The sequence below is a fragment of the Sebastes fasciatus genome, chromosome 19 (genome assembly GCF_043250625.1).
Source record: "Sebastes fasciatus isolate fSebFas1 chromosome 19, fSebFas1.pri, whole genome shotgun sequence".
Taxonomy (NCBI): domain Eukaryota; kingdom Metazoa; phylum Chordata; class Actinopteri; order Perciformes; family Sebastidae; genus Sebastes; species Sebastes fasciatus.
In genome coordinates, this window is record NC_133813.1 from 14973087 (window position 1) to 14996175 (window position 23089).

The window sequence follows — 23089 nt, forward strand, 5'->3', positions numbered from 1 at the left end:
ACATTAGTATTACATTTTACAAACTAACTTAGCAAACTAGAGAGAGCTAACATTAGTCTAACCTTGTATAATCCCTACTATTCCGCTGGGACAAATAATTGATATATGGCATTATATTACAATAGATTTTTTTATTGATAAACTAGCTGTAAAATCATGATATATTGTGGCAGCTGAGGCCATACATTTGAATGAAGGCACACCATTTGTGTGTGTGTGTGTGTATGTGCGCGTGTAACCTTAACCTGTAACCTTAATTAACCATAATTATTACAAATACCTACTTCATAATACAGTGAATGCATACGGTCGATAGATGTGTTTTGACACATTTTCCCTCCAGTTTGGGGGGTTGTTTTCCTCTCTTAGTTAAACAGATATAGAGGTGTATCACAATACATGTTGTCTGGTCATGTTGCACAGTCAACTGTATTCTGATACTGTTGTAACACACTGTCTCACATGGTGAGTTACACAATGATTGCCACCCCCTGTAGTCATTATAAACATACTAGAGTAGCAGGAGGTAATGTTACCAGTTTCACCCACCACCTTACTTTATTCCTCTTATTTATTTATTTATTCTTTATACACATAGAGTTACATCATATCTTCACTAAACAATTTAACATTTTGGGGTATTTCATGTTTAAATGTACTTTACATGTTGTTGAGTGTCTTGTTATTCCACCCCATTCTTACTCTTTCTCTCGCTGTGTTTCTGTCTTTCTCTCCTTTCCTTCTTTCTCAGCTTCTTTATTTTCTTTTTTTCTCCGTAATAATTTATTGGGAGTAACAACAGGTGTATAGAAACATACAAATAGAGCACAAATGTAAATGATTGTCCCTCCATATTTTGGTATTTTTCCCAAAAAGCCCCCTCGCACCCAACCCTAACCCATTGCCGATGCAAAAAGGATAAAGAACAAAAAACAAAGTTGAATTAAATAAAAAATTAAATAATAAAAAATAACAGAAGATAAACTACACATTGACAGTAATGATAATAATTGGATAAATCCCAAACTACAGATAAAATAGGCTCCTAAACTTTACCATGTACTGTTAATGCTCGTTTCCATTTACATAAATCATATTCTTATTGTTTATTCTTATTCCTACCCACAATTCTGAGCCACTTCATTGATAAAACATACAGTGTAGTTCCTGAGTGGTTCACTTTTTCTTCTTTGCGTGTTCCAATTTCCTTTTTTTATGCTTCTGAGAGGGCGCTCCTGGTGATGAAACTGTGTCATCATCATCTCGTGCCTTCGTGTCATCACCAGAGCTGGGGTTTGTGGCATACATATGCCCTGAAGCGTCTTTTTACAAGGGCCTCTGCCAATCAGATGCACAGTCTTGATGTGGGGCAGAGCCTTCCCTGAATAACTGCTGTTTATTTATTTCATGATCTCTGGCATGCAATAAGAACTACATTCATTTTTTAATAGGAGGTTGAACTGAATGTGCGTGAGGCACATTGCGAGTGTGCTACGTAACCCCCTACACTATGTGCAGCTCCACTTTGTCAGCATCAGAGTCATTGAGCTGTCATGCAAAAGCAACGTCAAAGTGAGAGACTGAGTCACTTCTCGAGATCAGATTGTTCTATTAATTCACCGCTAATTGCCTGGAAAAGATGCTGGTTGATGATTTGTCTTTTTAAAGGTACAGTGTGTAGGATTCAGTGGCATCTAGAGGTGCGGTTGCAGATTGCAACCAACTGAATACTCCTCCGCTAACCCCTCCCTTTCCAAGCTTGTAGAGAACCTACGGTGGCCTTCAGGTAACGTTATAACGCGACAGGCTCTCTCTCGAGCCAGTGTTTGGTTTGTCCGTTCTGGACTACTGTAGAAACATGACGGAGCAACATGGCGAACTCCGTGAAGACGACCCGCTCCCTACGTACTGTAGATATGAAGGGCTCCTTCTAAGCTAACGAAAACACACTGATTCTTAGTTTCAGGTGATTATACACTAATGAAAACATAGTCCTGAATATTATATTCCATTTTCTGCTGATAAATCCCCCTAAATCCTACACACTGGTCCTTTAAATAGGTGGTATTTGCTACAGCCGACTGCAGAGCATGATGCAAGTGATCTGTTTAATTACAGTGTCTGTAGGGATCCCTCGTCCAAAGCGAAGGTGCACGGTTGACTCACAGCTCGGTCTGTAAACTGATCTGAAAGTAGGGAAAATGTCAGCCAAATGACCTGGGTGTATCTACTTCAGCAGTAGAGGAGACTTAAACTACATCACACTGGCTAAATTTGGTCTCCACCGAAATAACCCACTATTGTGTGACAGTCTGACAGCGGACCTGTTTTTAGCTCATTTGACACAGTATGTCAACAGACTGACATTGGAGGTGTGAATGTTTGTCTGCACCTTTTCACAGTGTTTTTTTTTTTAGTTTAATCGCCATGCTGAATTAAAGCCAAGACAGAACTTCAGAGGTGTTTTGTTGATATACATTGTTATAAAAATAGCTTCTCTTTACCTGTTGCATACAGCACTTCTTTTAAAGTACAGGGCAGTTACAAAATTAGATACTAGGGGTTGTAATCACCAGAGGCCCCACGATACGACATTATCATGATACTTGAGTCAGGATATGGTCTTATTGCGATTTTAAACATGCTGAGTATTGCGATAAGATATATTGCGATTTATAACTTTTTTCAACTGCAAATTATGCAGTTTGTCAACATCAGTTTTTTTCTAATAAGACACAGTTCACATATCTTGAGGTCAGAGGTCAAAGGACGCCTTTGAAAATGGCCATGCCAGTTTTTCCTCGCCAAAATTTAGTGCAAATTTGGAGAGTTATTTAGCCTTCTTCCCGACGAGCTAACATGACATGGCCGGTACCAATGAATTCGTTAGGTTTACCAGTATACCAGTATCTTCATAGCTTTACAACTTTGAGCCAACTACAACCTTTGAAAGTCAGAATAGCATCGGATTTTTAAGAGGTTAATAGTTTATATAATAAACGATTGATACTTGATATCCGTGTATCGATACAATATTACCAGGCAAAATATAAAATATATTTTAAATAATAAATATATATTTTCCCCCACCCCTATTAGATACATTCATGTAAAGAAAAACAGACATTTCACGTCAAGGTATAAGACAAGAGAAGGTTGATAACAGGGCTGCAAGTACCGATTATATCCTGTGCGTACATTACTTCTTTGGCAAATACCCATCTGATACCTTTCAGTTGCTTTTTTCTCCAACCAACAGTCCAAAAGTCAAAGATTAACAGTTTATGTATATGATAAACCGACAGAAAGCACTGGCATCGTGAGATGACAAAAAGGAGATGACGATGAAGCCACACAGTGTACTGTAATTTGCCACCTCAGCAACAGATAGTGCGGCGTCAAAGGAGATTAGTCGGCTTTGGTTTATAGACTCCTGTGGACTTGATTCACCTGTCTCTCTCTGAACAGGCTTTGCCAAGTCTTTGGTGCCTTGAGGCCTCCGCCCCAGTCCCATGCAGGGACACAGGTGCATAAGCACACACACACACACACACACACACACACACACACACACACACAGAAGGTGTGTTGTATCTTTTAGTGCTGAATCATGCGTCAGGTTGAGAGAGACTAAGATAGGCAGATGGAAACAGAGAAGAAACAAAGGGAGGAGGGCAGTGTTTGTATCACACAGCAGCAACAGTGATTCCTGTACTATGTTCCCTTGATTGATTTCCTATTGTGTTGAGCCTCTTTCTCTCTGTAATTACAGCTTGTAATTGTAGTAAGAACAAAGGTTTTTAAAATGTGACCCGGTAGTGTTTTTTTTTTGTCTGTTTGTATGCAATCACGCAATCGACCTCTGCTCTGTTTAAGCTGCGTGTTCATGTAATTTATCACAGTGACTGCAGCGCTATACCTTCCACAAAGACAACACAAATCTATACGTCTACAATGCATTCATCACAGAGGAGAGCGGATGGCATTTATAGGAGGGTAACTAAAAGGAGCCTGGCCTCATTACCCTGCTCTCTCAAATGGCATTTAGTTGTAGGACACACATACGTACAGTAGTGAGGAGGAGCAGGATGTGACCGGCTGCAGGACTCTCCTCCGTCAGCCAACAGCTCTGATGACTGTATGCAACTGTTTCCTGTCATGTGATTTGATGTGATGTGATGTGCGAGGCTAAGGATTGACATTGGGCTGTGTCATGTCTATACGTTTGTGCGTGTGTGTGCTTCTGGATATTTCATACCCTGTAGCCTAGAGGTGAAATATGGCAGCTTGGTTGCACAACCGATCTCTTTCCTTCCTGAAATATACTCTAAATATCAACCTGCCAATACAATGTATGCAAAAAAATATTAATTATTGACTCAAAAATGAGTGTTTGAAGACATCAAATCAAAACTGATAAATAACTTTAAAGCACCAATGAATCAGATCATCTTTTTTCAACTTCACACACTGCTGGTGGAGATTTACAGTAACTCTGCTAGGAAAGTTGTATAACCCAGGACATTATTTCAACTTTGCAGCAGGTGCTGGTTAGCCCAGATTCTCTACGAGGCACACGTAGGCTACACAGCTGGTTGTTTATATTTATGTCCTCAACAAGACAAACTTGGGTAATTCAACATTGTTTTGCAAAGCACACAAAGGTCTGGCCTCACTCGAGGGTACTGTAGGTCGAGGACACTAAAGGAGCAACTTTTCTGTGCCTGGAGACGTACATGTCATTTATCAAACAGAGGCAGCAGCCTGTGCGTCATGAGTGAAGTTTACATGTCATTTTTTTATGCATTAAAGGAGGAAGGAAGGAGCTTTACAGATTGCATGAAGATTAAAGAATACAGACACATTTTTCCACCTGCAAATGTTGCAGTTGTTATAAACTTGATATCCAATGCACAATGACACGTCGATGAGACATTTCTAGTGGGCATTTGGATACAGTAACGTGGTGGGAGTCAAGGGAGACATCAATCATATCGGTGCCACCTACATCCTCCGTGCAGCTGCGATGTGAGCTTCTGCTGGAGCAGTTGCTCTGTCTGGGTCACCTGTCTCTGCTTTGGTGCTTCTCCAGTGACTTTATGCTGATTCTTTGTGTTCTGTATTTCACATTATGTCCCTCCATCTTATTTGACTTTGTCTGTAAAGGTGCTCTATATTATCCAGAGCATTAGTGTAGCATCAGACAACGATTGTCTATGTAAAGATATAGAGGAATAATGTCTACCTGAGCAGAGAATGAAGTCTCACTCCCTCTGTGTGTGTTGTAATCCCAGCTTCTTCGTGCTTTGTTGACATAGCCGGGGCTGGCCACGCATGTTTTTAGTGCATGTTCATACATGTGAGCGTGCGCCTCCATAATGTAACTCACGGCTGCCGCTTCGCACTGCTCTCATACGACAGTTAGTGTGTGTACAGTTTATGTGTCGGTGAATAAATGCTACAACTCCTCCGCTCAAGACCCGAGCCAACTTTCTGTATCCTGCAACGCCGGCTCAGACTCTCTTAAGGCGGGCTGTTAAGGTGGACCAGCTTCTCTCCTTAAAGTGACAAGCCACTCCTCTGAGTTTTGCTCAGCTTTTAATTCATTTTGAATATTTCTTTAAACCGTTTAACCGATGGCATTAATGGGTTAAAATTCTTAATGTCGGTTAACGGTTAAACGGTTATTCATTAACATCCCTAGTAGGGAAGTATGTACACACTGTGTAGTGTATTGAGAGGGGACCCGCTATTAACCGTTACACTCTCCGTAGTTGTTGGTGTGAGCTTTTGCACCCAACTGTAGCATTGCTTGGGGGATGCAGCTATGTCATGGCAGGTGTATTACTCAGGACCCAAGGAAGCACAGTGTCAAGTGTGAAGTTGTTTTTGGATGAGCAGTTCTGGAGAAAGCTGCAAGCAGCAACACCGGAGGCCAAGCAGTCGGCCCGTTCCGAACAGGCACGTTTTAAAACGGGCGCTGCACTAGTATCCATAATTGGACAAACACATCATAGTAGAAGCAAATTTTCTGTCCAGTGCTGCTAAGCACTTGGCTACGGAACAGTGAATTCACTGTTCCCAAGCTCCATAGTGGTGTTCGTGCATGCTTTATCCCATTTGGATGAGCAAGTCTTAAAACAGCAGCATCCCCCTTTTCATGGAAAAAGCTAACAAATTAGCATTTTCATGTTAACAATGAGCATGTTTTTATTCAAGTTTGGCTTTCTGACAGGATAGCTTGTGAATGCCTTTATTTGATATCCAAATCAGAATTGTATTCCGCTTTGAGTAGTCTTGCTGTTGGAGGACGCAACAGGGTATTGTACTGTAGCATTTTAGCGGATTTGGGAACCCCCCACCCTGTATATGGTACTGCAGAGCATGACAGGGGCCGGCTGTCGGAGGCGAAGCAGACCTTTGTTGTCTCGAGTGTGGGAGCTGCAGCCTGCGGGGGGCTAAAGAGCTCTGTCACGTGTCTTTATGTGTGACAATCTGTCTGTCACACATTTGACATGTTCTGAGGAGGGGGATCTTCCTCTGTAAAAGAGGCCCCCACAGTGTCACAGGACCAGCATCAATGTTACATTTGTTGTTCTAAAAATGTAGAAAATGTGCTTTTTTAAACCACATATTGTCATTTCTGTTACCTATAGTTGTTACTTCTTTTATTTGAGCTTCAGATTGTGAATCTTTAAAAATATATTAAAATGTAGAATTATTAATTAATGTAGTACTAAATTTAGTTTGACAAAACAGAAGCTCACATTTGTTGGGGTGTAGTTCTTTCTTTTATTCACCATTCAAACAATCTCTCTCCCTCTCTGTCCATTTCTATCTATTCACCCTGTCACACACACACACACACACTCACACACTACAGCCTAATGGACTCCTCCGGTCCAATTTTGTCTCGCAGACAGAAAATGAAAGACAATGCTTTTTCCACTCCGCTGCCGTCTGGGTTGTTGTTGTCCTCTCTGTTTTAAGACGCGGCTCTCTGACGATGAACATAATGTGCCTTGAATCATGTTCCTGCTCGGCTCACTGAGGGGAAGCTCGCTCTTGGCCCACGGGATGGAAAATCCCCGACTCCACCGCCTGAAAGAACGAGTTTTTCCCTTCACATCCCCTGTAGATTTAACCCATTTTCCCTTGCCAAGTCACTCAGTGCTCCTTCTGCTGCTAGTCGGTCTTGTTAACTGCAGTAGAGAGTGTTAATTGCTTAACCATATGGTTTAGAGTACAGAGTTCATTGTCAGACCCGCGTTGTTAAAGTGGAGAGGAAAGTATAGCTTTAAACAGACTGATTATTCCGACACTGCTTTATTTGTGTTTTGTTCAATCAGAGAATGGAAGTAGTTTTACACACACTACAGTATAAAGACAAGCTAATTAATGTCAACAGTAATGCCAGCACAGCAGCTCAAATACTCAATTTTATTATTGGTTAAATGCAAAAAAAAGTGTGGATGTGTACAGGCGTTGCTCTTGGTATATCAAATATTGGATGTACCACACATAAACAACCAATGTGTGTCTTCCTGATACCTTCATGAATAGATCAAACAGGATACGGGAGAGGAGGGCTAGAAAGCATTCAAGTGAGAGGAAATATATAAGTTAAAAATAGGCTGGATCGTCAGCACCCATATGTTTCAAGCTTAAATAAATAAGTAAATCACTAGTGAAAACCATGTATTTCCATATTGGGTAATTTTGTTGAAGGATCAGTTGAAGTTCTCTATATTTTTCTCTCCCGTGTCGTATAGGCCAAAAAACACCTACTGAATTGAAAAAAAAAAAAAATAATTCACAAAGCTTCTTATTAAGTGAAAAGTTGACACTTAGAATTTAGATTAGCCAAACCATTTCCATTTTGAAAAACGTCTTTTTGCTATTGTGCTAAACTCTGCTGTTGTGGCTTCAATTGCAATACAAAACTGAGGTCTACGAGACTTAGAGTCATTAATGCTATGTCTGTTCTGTCCGCTGAGGCAATTTAGTACGTTTTAATAAATGTATTTTATTTTTAAAGGTTATTAAAATATCATATTAATCAAGCTTAAGGCAGGCCCACACTAAAACAAATGTCAAATCTTAACCGATGTTGAAAATGTGGGTGACCCGACACATCCAGAGTCCTGACTCTTAAAACCGCAGATCTCGCAAAATATCTCGCGATCAAACGTGACTTTAGAGTGAATAAACATGGCGGACAACGGGCAACGCACATGTTGTTGCCACAAATCAACAAGTTGTTCCTCCATTTCTGAGGTCCATCTTACTACTACTTTATGCTTAGCATTTTGATTTTTGCTTTTTGTTTTCCTTCCTTTTTCAGTCAGCTTGGTTCCCAATTGGCTATCGTTCCTTCTCATATGACTGAAATTTTTTTTTTACCAAGTTGCTGGGGAATGATTTATTATTTAATAATAAATAATTCAGTAAATTTATATCTAAATATCTATTTGTTATGTTTTGTTTTACAAAGTTAAAAGGCAATGTTTAATGCCTGATGTTGCCTTACACAAAAAAGAATGATCCCAGTCATTTCCACGCAGTGAGGCAAGGAAAAAGTGGGATTGGTGCATCCCTAACTGCGTCATCGGCTGTCCTCGGGGTTCCCCACACACAATGGGATATCCGATCGTAAATATTATTATTATTGTTATATGTTTAATATTTGTGGGTCAGGATGGACTTCCGAGCTGATCGGGGAATGTAAAAATCACTCTTAACATACTGTACTTCACACCACAGGAATATCTGGACAGATTGTAATCGGGCACAATATCGGCTTGATTCTCGTGTAGTGTCTGACCGGCTTTAGATTCCCTTTATAACAGCTACTGCTGGCTTTACAGGTCACTTTGTGTACTGTCACTGTAAGCAGATATAAAGGAATGACATTTAAAATGTTGTATGCTCCTCCACTGGGAGTATATCTCTGTCTTCTCATCTCTTACTGTCACTGTCAGTCCGTCTCTCAGCTCGGCCTGTTATTTGATGTAAGATATAAACAGACATGTCCGCACAGTAAAGACAGAGACACAGACGGGCAGTGGCACCGAGAGGCCGACTGAGACAAAGAGTAGGAACAGTTTGTCTGGACGGGAGGCCAAATCTCATGCAATACAACAAATATAAGTCACTTAAACATAAATGAATTGTAAAACATAAATAGAACCAGAGTTTATGCTATATACAATATGATTAAATCATCAGTAGTAGTGAGAGATACATGCACTGCCATCTTCTATTATTGAGCCTGGGGTGTAACTGTTTCTGCATCCCCATAGCAGCCAAACCAAATCAACATCTGCTATTTTCTTCCCAACATCTGCTTCTTATTTTTTTTTTTTTATCACGATTTTGTTCCTAAACTTCATTATTTTGACATTCGGAAGCAATATGAATCATTTTCATGACTTATATTAAACCCCCTCCAGAGTTCTGAGTACGGAAACAGTCAGCAAAAGCGGCTTTGATCGCCGGTCCGTCCCCATGGGATATCCCACAAGTTCCCTCCTGCATGGTGTGCACAGTACAGTAAGCAGACAGATGACAGATATAGTCTTGGGAGGGGGCTAAAGTGATAAGTGTGGAGATTAGGCTAATCTCAGGTTATTTCTGTTCGCTGGGCTGTTGTTGGTGGTTGCTGTGTGTAGGAGGTATGTCGGGAGGCTCACAGTGAAGAACACAGACCCGTCGGTGATCCCTGCTAGTTATCTAAGAAAAGCTCTTAAGATCTGTGTACTACAGCCTCTCTATACTTGACTGACTGATTCTCCGCGAGGCACATAATGATCCCTTGGTTATTTAGAGCGGAGGAACACCGCTCATGGCAGCCGTATCCTGTAATGATGCCTCGTGCAAAATAATTAATTTGTAACTAGTGAAGCATTTCTTCTACTTCCCAAGAGTTAATGTTGTAGTGGATGGATTTACCGTTATCCATCTGTCATAACGACGGATGTGCTCATCCATTGAAGTCTAGCTGTTAATACGAACGTGAACAGAACAATTTATATTGTCTCATATAGCGATGTTATTTATGGATGTCCATTTGTGACTACAGCACAGATTAGATTGTGTTGCGTATCAAGTGTAGTTGCTCATGATGCAACGGCTAACACAGTCAGAGGTATGTGAGGCTAGATAGTGTGTTGTTGCTCCACTCTGATTGTAATATCATTCTGCCCCCATATGGCTGTGTATTTACAGTGCTGCTGATGCATTTTTATGGTTATAGAGCACTTAATGTATCGCTAATTATACTACAGTATGTATCCTTTTTCCACATTACTGTATGCTAAGAGGAACCATGTTTACTATTAGAGCCATCGTCATTTTTGTTTGCACTCTAGAAGCCACAGTTAACAGAAAGGATCAAATGCAGTATCAATTTAATAAACCAATTAGGGCTGTCAAAGTTAACGCGATAATAACACGTTAGCGCAAATTTGTTTTAATGCTGCTAATTTCTTTTACGCAACTTGCGAATTTTGAATCCATTGGTACCAACCATGTCATACTAGCTCATACTTTATGTTAATCACATGCAGTTTGGGGCAAGTCATAGTCAGGTCAGCACACTGACACACTGACAGCTGTTGTTGCCTGTTGGCCTTGAGTTTGCCATGTTATGAGTTGAGCATATTTCTTATGCTAAATGCAGTACCTGTGAGGGTTTCTGGACAATATCTGTCATTGTTTTGTGTTGGTAATCGATTTCCAATTATAAATATATACATAAATTTGCATAAAGCAAGCATATTTGTCCACTACCATGTTGATAAGAGTATTAAATACTTGACAAATCTCCCTTTAAGGTAGATTTTGAACAAATAAAAAATGTGATTAATTTGCGATTAACTATTTTAATTGATTGACAGCCCTAAAATCAATATATAAATTGCACTAGTCTAAAATCATACTGTGAGTATGATATCTCAGTATATGGGGAAGGGTGTGCCCTCGCTGTAAAATGTGGAAGGAAGGGTCCATCTTGCTGATGTTTCCATGAGCACAGCAGGTCACCCTGTTCAATCCAGTCAAATCCGTCCTGCTCTCACATGGGCGCTAATCTTCCCTGACTGCCTTCTTAGCACAATCACAACTCTGGCTACAACACCCACCCTTCCTCTCTTTCACTCCTCCATGACATTTGAGAGAGAAAAAACAACTGCATCTTGCTGTCTTCTTTCTTTCTCTCTTGCTTGCCGTCCTGCAGCATATTCTGTTTGTTTGTAAATTAAGTGTGGTTAAAGTTCAAACGATAAATGCCCTCAAGATGTATATAAAAAAAATTTCAAAGTCCAAAATTAAATGTAAAATTGTCAGACAACTGAGTTTATTTCAGGAAATTAAGTTAACCACTTATTTACTTACTTACTCCTCTTCATCCCCTCTGGGTTATAAGGCTGCAAGATCTCTCCATCGTATTTTGTCCGTGGCAACGTGCTGCTCCTCTCCCCATGACAGGAGCATCTTGTCCAGCAGCTCCTTCAATTTAATGACGCAGCTAGCAGGGCCGGTTCTAGCTTTTTGAGGGCCCAAATGCAAAATCTTGTTTTTTGACCAAATGCTACTTTTTACACATTGAAAATATTTTAATTTAACTTAGCTGCATTGTTAACATCAAAATAATCAAAACAAACATGCAAATTCTATAAAAAAAAAAAGTTTTGGATAAATTATAAATTTACATTATGAACAAAAATTAACCACTTTTGATGTTCGATTTATGTTGAAGGTCACTTTGAATGATTAACTAATAATAATGTAGAAAAATAAAGATTTTAAATTTGTCCACATTCATTTCGGGAGGATGGTGAAAAAAGTGAATTCAGAGCCCTGATATATGTTTACCATCTGCAGACAAATAATGATAACTGAAATCAAACACAGTTATTGTGCATCGTTCTAAATATACTACAGAGTGAATCTGTTTCTGTTAAACGACAGCAAGGCAGCAGCGCCTTGGATCGATGTAGCGCGCCTCTCCGTTACCTCCCTGTTATCTCTCAGCTCTTTCCTTCTTCCCTCCATCATAGACCGACTGACAACATCATTCCAGGAATTAAATCAGCGTCCTCAGTCAAACTGTCCCGCTGAAACAGACTTGCATAACCAGACAACCGGAGGTAAAATGGGTCATGTTTTGAAAAGAGTTCTTCTTAAGCCTCCTGGCGAGTTTGTGGACAATACGTCCCAACATTTGTTTTTCTCAGAAATGTTCTGAGATAACTGATGAGTTATCAATGCTACAGTACCTGAACTAAAAGCACTGCTTGTGTTTGGAGGTGTCAGTCATGCGTTTATGTTTTTCTTCGAGCTGAGCTGATGTTGTTATTTTGTTACCGCTGCTCAGGTTACAGGTACAAATCAATAGAACATTCAACCTCCTCCTCCTCATCCATAAATACATTTACTTGTTCCCCTGATGCGCCGAGCCTTTCCCCGTACAGAGCAGACTTTTATAAGCTTTGAAAGAAATTTTCTAAAAAGAATGTGCATAAATTAACAGCATACATTAAATCCCCACAGGTCAAAAAGAAGACTTGGCACACAATATATAAATGCTGACAGGAGAGGAGGATTCTTCCATAACATTTCAAGTTAATGTTTAAATCAACAACGCAGTATCCACCGATGACATCCATGCAAGAAAGCATGCTAAATGTGACCCCTGTGGCTGTGTGAGCTTCTGCCCCGGAGCATGCTGCCTCTGCCAATGCAGCTCTGAATGGTTGAGCACAGATTAAGGCAGCAGAACAGTAGTGTTGAGGTTATCACGCTCACACGACCGAAATAGACGCAGAGCGGGTGAGACAGCGGGCAAGGCAGCTACGCTCGCAGTACAGTGTGATGTGCTTAGTGGAAGAACCGGAGAGAATACTGCTGACGGACACAGAAATGATGGAAAACAGAGCGGATGAGCTCCCATAGGAACGGGTCTTTATATGAACTCGTGATTGGCACACTATTACCAAGGGATGACTCTCCCAGTGAAATGAATGCATTGATTGATGGTTGGTTGGTATGGGCTAATCCAGTAGATAACAGTATCACCATCTATTTTTATCCCACACGTTCGCATCAAGTTGTGATATTTGAGTCCTTATTTGATGATCAAGAATCTGCTCAAGCCACGAGGCTACATTCAAACATTTTGTAGATTAAATATGTGGCAGAATTTATATCAAAGTAAGTGCACAAAAAAACAAAAAAAAAAACAAGAGCAGCATACCAAAAAACATAAAATAAGTCCCCAGTACTGTACGTCATTTGTTTTCTGCGAGCCGGAAATGAAATGAAAGACTTTAAAAGAAAGCCAACTGTGGGTAACACTTCAATGTGTGATTTGTAATTAGTTGTCGCTGTAAAAGTGAGGTTATCACTACACTTCTATTCCTAGTGGCTCATTAGTGGCGGTGAGTGCAGTGATGCGAATACTCTTTTTTGTCTCTCGCAGAAAAGACTTTGAGCGCTTGTCAAATGTTGGTTAGCTGCCGAAATGATGAAACAATCAGGTTGTAACAGCTTAAAATATTTTAACTAAATTAAACAAGATGAATGAGTGGCACAGAGGATGACTGGGATTTGTGTTTGGAATGAGTGGCATGTTAAAGATAAGTTTTGTTGGCTATTTATGACAACTAACGGGAAGAATAACAGACTGAGGTCATTTTTTATCTTCTTCATTTCCCACTGATAGTTTAGAGATCAGCAAAACATACCATATGTATAAAATCTGAGTCTAAAAAGTCACTATTTGGAATGACATCATTACACATGAATACAATTTGATCCATAAGAGTCTCAGCTTTACAGTCATACCAAATTTATGTAATTCTAAGACTGTTTAGGGACTCCAGTATGCAGCAATATATATATAATTTGTACCGAATGCAAAAAACGTCATGTTTTTTTGCCCAAAACTGCATGTGATTATCATTAAGTGGGCACATCTGTAAAGGGGAGACTCGTGGGTACACATAGAACCCACTTTCATTCACATATATTGAGGTCAGAGGTCAAGGGACTTCTTTGAAAATGGCCATGCCAGTTTTTCCTCGCCGAAATTTAGCGTAACTTTGGAGCGTTATATAACCTCCTTCGCGACATGCAAATATATGGTTGGTACCAATGGATTCCTTAGGTTTTTCTATTTTCATATGATGCCAGTATGCCACTGAGCCCGCTGCAACCTCCGAAAGACAGAATAGCGACCGGATCTGCCGGCGGATTTTGAAGAGGTTAATTAAAAATCGATACAGCATTTTGGTAAACAGTATCACAAAATATAATATCACGATGCTCATGTGTATAGATATTTTCTTACACCCCTAATATACAATATTATTACACTCTGAAAGGGGCCATTCGGCTTACTTCTTCTTCTTCTTTTAGTAATTCCCTCGTGGATATCATGCTTTACTGTGCATGTAAAGCAGGAGTGCATGCAGTGACAAAATAATGACCTCCTTTTTCAAAAGAGTTCCCAGCTACATTAATAGATCACTACTTGTTTTCCTTCCCTGTAAAGATCACCACCTGCCTTTTAATTAAGTCTCTGGCTACAAATTACCGTTGGGCCTCATTACCTAAATGTACCGCTCGATACTGCTGCAAGATCCACAGAAACAACAGTTCTCACACATGGCTTGGAGAGCACAACGTCCTCTTCTTGTGAAGTTTCTAGTCTTGCATCGTAGACAGATCTGCAGACTGATTATTTTTTCTCAGAGTTTACAGTGTGCTGCCTGAAGCACTGAAAAAATGCCAACTCTATTTATGTTTATTTATTCCTGAACTATACATACATCAACATGATTGTGCATACGTACGTATGTGAATTGTAATTACTTCCAGCATGCTGCTTTTCTTTGGGGCGGGGGGAGAGAATAGCACTGGAAGTCTATTTCCAGTGTATATAACATAGTCCCACGTCTAGCTTTATCTGCTAAGACATACATTGTCTTCAGGAGTTTTTTTTTTTTTTTAACTAAAACAGTTAAAAGTTTAATGGTCAACAACTTTTCTGGTACATAAAAAGAAGAAGAAGGAGGTAAACATGAGACTTGCTAAATCCCAGTGAATTCCCATTACATGATAATATGATTTTTCAAATCCAAGTTCAACTGTAATTTTGTGATTAAGCAACACCGAGAGAGATCCAAAAAGGAGATTTACAAGACGATGTTAAGCGGGAGAATTCCAGATTTTCCTGGAAGCAGTTTTGTCATCCTTCAATGTAATAGCCAGTGGTGGATTTAATCCCCTCAAATTAGTCCCTCGCTAATCCTCACTAACCTCAAACAGAGGTCACTCATGTCCAATTTGAAGATGCATAAAGAACACTTTGTAATTGCGTGTTCGAGGCCCACAGCTTGATGATGAGTAATTCTCCTGCGTGCTCTTTTTCTCTGCACATCACATTCAAAACGTCGGCCTACAGTGCGTACATCAACCTGACAGATTGCAGTTAGAGTAACCCCTTTAAAAAGGTGAAGTGAAACATACACTAAGTTTTGATGCCCACAGAAGTGTATGTAAACACACCTCCCAGGTTCCTCTACTCTACCGTACCGTACTGATGAATGGATGGGGACGTGCCAAAATGTGAATGAGCTCCCGTGCTGGCTTGACACAAACCGGCGTGTGACCTTGTGTCGCTATCACATCCCATCTTGGCTGTTCGTCTCCACTGTATTAGAGGATTATGCCGACCTTTGCCCCCGGTCAAATTTAATCTCGACGCACTTAATTCTAAGCCTATATTTTGCCGATGCCAACCGAGAGCATTGGCGGTGCTTTTGACCTCTCAGTCAGCGCTACCTATTTCCTGTAGTCGTGTAGTTAATGAGAGCTTATAGCTGGTGGACACACGGCTCGGTCAATTGTTGTAACTCTGAAGTATAAATCTACTCTTGCTGCTTTCCTCTCCTGTGTATTATGTAATGTGAGCAGGTGGTTAAAGATTATACAGGAGCCTCTCGACATATGGCACAATCATGCAAACTCACAAACACCGCACCGAGGACGTAGCGGTGTTGGATTATGTATTAGACTGGACTTTGAAATTACATGAATCAGCACAAACAGAGTGGGACAAAATCAAAGTGATAAATTGATGAAGGAACAGCTCAGCGACACATCAGACCAAAAAGAAGCAGGGTCTTGTATGTTTCTTTCTTCACTTCTTCTCTTGTTTCTTGCATTATAACAAATAAAGTGCTATATAGAGACATTGTTTTAGCTCTAATAGAGTGTATTTCAGCAGTTGTAACAACTGCAACACCTCACTGTTTCAAATGGTTAAAATATATCCTCATATATCCCTACATCACAGTGAAGGTTATCCTCTCTAATCCTGTGACCTGACCGGTGATCTACACCTGGAGCCCCGATTATTAAGAGCTCTATTATTAGACTAATACCTCGTGGCTACCTGCCGACTTTTCAAACCGGTGCCCATGAAATACAAACCCAAACAAATCCCACATTGTGTTAATGAGTTTCTCTGGGTGACCCAGAGGTCGCAGAGGCTTCCCAGCAAAGTGAAACGGTCCCTGGGAATTCATAAAACCTCTCTGCAACCTTCACACACGCCACCGCCACCTTATCGCTCGCTAAACTCTGCGCCCCCCATTTTTTCAGTCTCTTTTGTTGTGTCAACCCTTTTTTCTATTTCTGCCTGCTGTGAATCATTTGCAATTCAAAGAGGGACCAAAGAGCTACTTTCTGTTTTCCAGTCTTGTTGCAATCCTCCAAGAATGTATACCTTTATTAGTCACCTTTCTGTCTTTGTTTCCGTCTCCCCCGTTCTCTCTTTGTCTTGCCCTGTGCCTGTTGTTCTCTCCTGTTATGTCACCAAACTATAATGAATGTGAAGACACACACACCCAACAGAGGGAGAGAGAGCACTGCTAAATTAAGAAGAAAAGATGTAGGCAGCAGAGGGGAGATACTGGGTGCATTGAGACAGCCGTCCTGTAAGCTAGAGGCTAATTTTAGCCTGTGAGGGCAGTGCACTGTATCTCCCTGTGGATGAGATGAACCATAGAGGGATCTGAGCATCAGTTCAGCCTCTTGTTCTCTCATCTGTTGTGTGCGTGGACACTGTCCTTTGTGCAGAAAGGTTACAGGACAGTCACAATAGAGCCGGGGGGGATGTGGATTCAAAGAGCTTTTTAAACACCTGGGTTTTAATGGCAAACTGGTTCATAATTATGCCAGAACACATGTCAGCACAACATGAAGTCCATGCTCAGGCTCTCCGTCTTTTCTGGAGTGATTGCACTCTATGAGAAGAGGAAATAAGTAGCCCTTGCAATCTGGTCAAAAGTGGTCAGTATTTTTTTCCAAATTCTGAAGTATATAAGGCAGAAAAAGTAAAAATAGAACTGAGGAGAAAAATAAAAGGCAGGTAACACCAAAATACAGCGCCAAAGATCACAGGGCGTCAAAATTAGATTTGCACATGTATAACAAAAATCATAATAACACACTTACTGGATAATCTATACAAAAGTCTGTATATAAAACTATTTAAAAAGATGTATTTGTTTTGCTACTTAGTATGCCACAATCTGATTGAACCTGGTATTTTGCACAGTTGCAGATAAAGATCAGGCTACACTAATATTATTAGTATTATACTATTTGTAAAATTAGATTCCAGTGGTGGCCACGTAGGTTTATTTGTAACTCATGTTATCTTAACATTTCCAATAACTCCAGAGTGTTGTAAAGTCCAAAAGTCTAAATTTATTGAAAAAAATAAATAAATATATATGTATATTTGTTGGCGTTTAGCTTTTCAAAAACAAATTTCACTTTCAAATGTTTAATGTAACAAAGTATTACTAATTTCTGCTCTTATTTAAGTAAAATATGTAAAAAGATCTTAGTTAGATGTACATTACATATTCACATATTGTGTGACCTCAACCTTCTATACCTCTCTTTTACAGTCTGGCATCATTTTAGTCCATTTATTACTTCAAGAACTAAATATTTTTTTCACTTACAACTTTGAAACACTGCTCAAACTTTTCATCGCTAGTGGAGAAAAACAACAAGTTTACAATTTCCCACTTTGTGTGATTTATTTTAACCTCATGACAGTATGGCATACCGTCCCCCGAGTCCCGATTAAATGGTCGTTACACTTTATATAATAAGTACATGATAAGTCGAATGGGCAGTTTACAGAGAATGGCAAGCCGTAAACTTAAAAATAGATACTAATTACTTGAACTCTTCCATTCAACAAATTGGCAAATGGCACAGGTTTTATTATGCAAAACCCACCAATCAGCAATCACCAATCTTATTCTCCATATTTAACTTTTGTAGAGGGAGAAATTTAGCTTCCGTGTGAGGGCGATTATGGAATAACTAACCTGGAGAGAAGTAATGGGTTTCTCATGCTAATGAGACGCTCTGAATTAGTGCCTCAGCCAGCCGGGCGTGAGTCCATTCTCTTCGCCCAGATCAAATGTGAATGAAACCGCTGCACATCGCACATATGCTCACTCACCCTGCTGATGACTTTCTATTCTGATATTTCCTGCTCTGATGAAATAACACCACACCAGCTCACGGCTTTTAAACACACGTACCGGCTGATTATTCCACATGCATGCACTCCCTTTTATCATTCTCATTCACCTCGCTCGCTCTGCATTACCTGCTCTGTGCTGATGTACTGTATGTGCGTATTCCCTCCACTGGTCAGTTTGTTTTGGAAAGCAGCCATGTTGAATTATGCAGCTCAACATCTGTGTGAGATGCACACACGCCCACACATACACGATCACTGGCGGCAACCAAAATATCTGGTGGCCAAAAACAGGCACACCATGCCCTCCACTTCAAAGGTGACTTTGTACTTTTGTGAACGTTTAAAGTATCTTTTTATCTTTGAAAATATATATCTCTTTTTGTATCTCTGAAACACCAACGCATGTGATGTTTCAGACACACTAACAGATCTAAATCAGCTGTCTGTCTGTTTCCTGCTCGGAGTTTCATACTTGAACATGATCAGAATCTGAACGTGCATTTTCACACAACAAAAGAGATGCTAAAGAGGTCTAACCGAGGTCTGTCTGTGTCTCTCTCTCCTTCTCTTTGGCAGATCTTCCATATGACCTATGACCTGGCTAGTGCAGTGGTAAGAATATTTAATTTGATAGGGATGATGCTGCTTCTGTGTCACTGGGATGGCTGCCTCCAGTATCTGGTGCCTCTCCTCCAAGACTTCCCCCCTGACTGCTGGGTGTCCCTAAACGGTATGGTTGTAAGTATTACACACTCTTCTCTTTTGTTTGTTATTTTGACACTTGGTATATGTAAAAGCAATTTTGCATGCCATGGCTAAATAGTTGATTTTGTGTTTTAAAAAAAACTGAGGCTAAAGCTGCAAAAAAAACACATTTGATGACCTTTGTAGAAGGCAAGGAAATAAAGAAACAGCATTGTTATTGTATTGCAGTATAGGACTAGTCCGTCCTAGTGTTACAGTGCAGTATGATAAGAGTTTGACCTGTGTTCAAACAGTATGTTGTCACTTTTAGCGGTACAAGAGGAAAGGTTTTGAAGATGAGGACTAACCGATGTGTTTGCCAAACGTAAAGCCAGGGTCTGAAATTAGGTGAAATCATCAGGACACCCGCCACTTTGGCAGGTAGGGGAAATGCTAGTGATGGGAATAGAGAACCGTACTTGTCCGCTTTCTTGGCATCTCATGCCTCCGTGACCATCGATTCCTCTTTTTGATGCTTTCCCCACAGTTACACGCCGTAACATGTTTCAGTTTGTTTTGGACCGGATCCACGGCGGAAAGAAAAAAAAGCTGTAGGGTGCACCCTATTTTTCCCTGATAATGCTTCACTGTGAACAACAAATCCCTGCTGAAATCAACAGGATGAGTGTTCGTAACGTTAGCTGTTACAAGCCGGTGGGCAGCACAGTCCTGCTTGGATAAATAATGGAGCTACTAACGTTAATGGAGGTGCCATTCAGCTATTATTATGAGATGTTCATGTCTTCTCAGCAAAATGACAATTGGGTGAAGGTAGATTACAAAGTTATCATGATGTGTTCAAATGTAATCTAGTAAAATTAAGTTTTTGGCGAGAAACTTGAATAAATCCAGTTTTTTTTTGTAGGAGATGTTTTCACAGCAATATAAAAAAGATATTAGAGGGGGAATTATGACCTGTTTAACTTCATAACAACTTACCAAGATTTTTTTTAATCAAAGCAAATATTTAAATAATCATAATCATTTAAAATGTGTGTTTTTATGCAAATAACCACCATAGATGACAATAACATAGTACAGTACAGTACTGTGTACAGTAACCTCCCTCCCACCAAAACAGGGCTCCCCCAGAAGCTACAGTGTAATTCGAACACTGTAATTTACCATGTATATGTTTTTTATATAAAATATATCAAACATTGTATGACTTCAGATCTAAAATGTTATTCCTTCATTTAGCGCAGAGATTTCAAAAGTGGCAGATCAAATTTCTGAGTGGCAGATAAAAAAATAAATACTTGTCTGCCACAGTAGCAGGAAGTGAAAAAGGTTAATTTCAGACCCTGCGTGAAACTATATGAAAAATATAGTATTTCTGATAATTGCAGGTGTATTGATAAAGAAAGTGCTGCAGTTATAATGAGTATTTTTAGAAACATAAAAATACAGACTTGGTCTTGTTCTCTCTTGGTGTTTTGTTTTCATATACAGTAGTGTCGGACTAATTTGGAGCAGGAGTCTATCTATAAATAAGAGGTGCAGGTACATTTCATTCGGGACATTGTTGCAGGTACATTATCGATCTTCCAATCGACAAAGAAACGGAGCTTAAAGAGGCAGTGAGACAGTTGTTTAACCAAATATTACTACAGTGCATGAATACCAGTGGCAGTGTAACAGCAATGAGCTGTTTTTATTCTCGTCTTATTGTTTCATAGTATTTACACATATTGCACTTTTCTTAACTTTTTTTTAGGGCTGTCAATCAATTGAAATATTTTATCGTGATTAATTGCATGATTGTCCATAGTTATCACGATTTATCGCAAATTAATAGCACATTTTTTATCTGTTCAAAATGTACCTTAAATGGAGATTTGTCAAGTATTTAATACTCTTATCAACATGGGAGTGGGCAAATATGCTGCTTTATGCAAATGTATGTATATATGTGTTATTGGAAATCAATTAACAACACAAAACAATGACAAATATTGTCCAGAAGCCCTCACAGGTACTACATTTAGCATAAAAAAATATGCTCAAATTTGTTTTATGTGATAGGAAAAGGAATGTCTTTGGTTTTGGACTGTAGGTTGGACAAAAATTATAATGTTAATTTTTTCACAATTTTCTGACATTTCATATAATTAATCGAGAAAATTATCTGCAGAATAATTATTATCAGAATCACAAATACTTTATTGATCCCCGCCGGGGAATTTGGGACGTTACAGTTGCTCTTATATAAAAGAAAGAAATATAAGAAAAATAGAAAAATAGGAGTTTGTAATATGTAAATTATGTACATAATGCTACAATTAGGGCTGACAATCGATTCAAATATTTAATTGTGATTAATCGCATGATTGTCCATAGTTAATGACAGTTATTTCCTCACCAAAATTTTGCATTTGGAGCATTATTTAGCCTTCTTCCCGACAATCTAGTATGACATAGTTGGCACCAATGGATTCAACAGGTTTTCTAGTTTCATATGATGCCATTGTCTTCACTCTAGCTTTAAAACTGAGCCTTAATGCGTGAAAGAAATCTCCATAGTCTATGTAGAAGCCTAAAAAAAAGATATTTGCCTAGTTTGAGATCTTTGTGTTCCCCTCTGTATGTGCTCATCTTTCTCTCTCTCTGAGCTGGGGTCAAACGGACTGTGGTTGCTCGTCTGCGAGCCATGTGATAGTGTAGAAGTGTGTATGGGCCTCCTGGGTAAATGCTGATTGTAAATGGTCGCCCGGGGAACTCTTCGGCCCTCTCATCTCCCTCTCTCTGACAAACATTTCTGCACTCCACATGCATACTGACTGCTTAGAGGCATCAGACTCGAGGTGCAAATGTCAGCTTTCCTTAACATCACAGCCCTGTACCCGACTCTTATTTTGTACTTTAAGGCAATGAGTTGCCCAACTAACATGTGTTATTCATCCCGAGCAGACATTATCCATCTCTGCTTGCACCGAAATGAATTTGCAGTGGTATAATTTCCCACATAACAGTCACAATTCAGCCTCGCTAATGGTTATGTACACAAAACTGTGCAAACAGCTCCTTCATTTACTGCAACACCTTTGATCAACATTGCTCTACATTCATATTAATCACTGAGCTTAATTATAAACGTGTCCTTGCACTTGAATCGGCTATATTCCCCTTCTTGTATGCAAATCGATAGGAAATGGGGATTATGTAGAAGGCTAATTAGCTGCCCCCCTGTGTGGCGGGATCATTTGCACCGTGGAAATCTATAGTCATAGCTGGGGATTGCAAAAGGGCCTTTGAAACATGGAGCTAATAAACTGTCGGATACCTGCCTGCTGGACACTTATAGGTGAGCTACACAGCTGTGACGACTGGTAAAATGAGACTAGAATCATTTGTATGCAGTATGTCGAAACAACATTACAGAGATACGTCCCAGCTGCTCACAGATATAAAGTTTCTAGTGACACGTTGTGACTGCAGCTGAGTCTAGCACACCTATATATAGAACCTCACAGAGTTCGTCTGTTCAGGAGTCTGAAGGGACAATAATGCTTTCACGTCTCAGCACTTTCACAACTTCTTGGATTAGGATTACCATATATTTCATGAATCTAGTGCATTTTTGCTTCTTGTGTTCAGGTATGAAAATACAGATTGTGACAGCGTTCAGGCTGCTGAAAGGATTAGCGGATTGATCGATTAGTCGATAGAGAGAAAATTAATCTGCAACGATTTTGAAGAGCCAGACATTCTCTGGTTCCAGCTTCTTAAAGGAAAGTTTGTCTGTTTTCTTTCACTGTAAACAGAATA

The 23089-nt window shown here is 39.7% G+C and overlaps 1 protein-coding gene across 1 annotated transcript in view; it reads left to right on the plus strand.

Moving 5' to 3' along the window:
• hcn1 (hyperpolarization activated cyclic nucleotide-gated potassium channel 1) overlaps positions 1-23089 on the plus strand; it is an 80413-nt gene that overhangs the window by 14127 nt on the left and 43197 nt on the right. The window contains exon 3 of the mRNA XM_074617667.1: positions 19154-19315. Within this exon, the coding sequence (XP_074473768.1) occupies positions 19154-19315 (162 nt within the window). The remainder of the gene's footprint in view (positions 1-19153; positions 19316-23089) is intronic.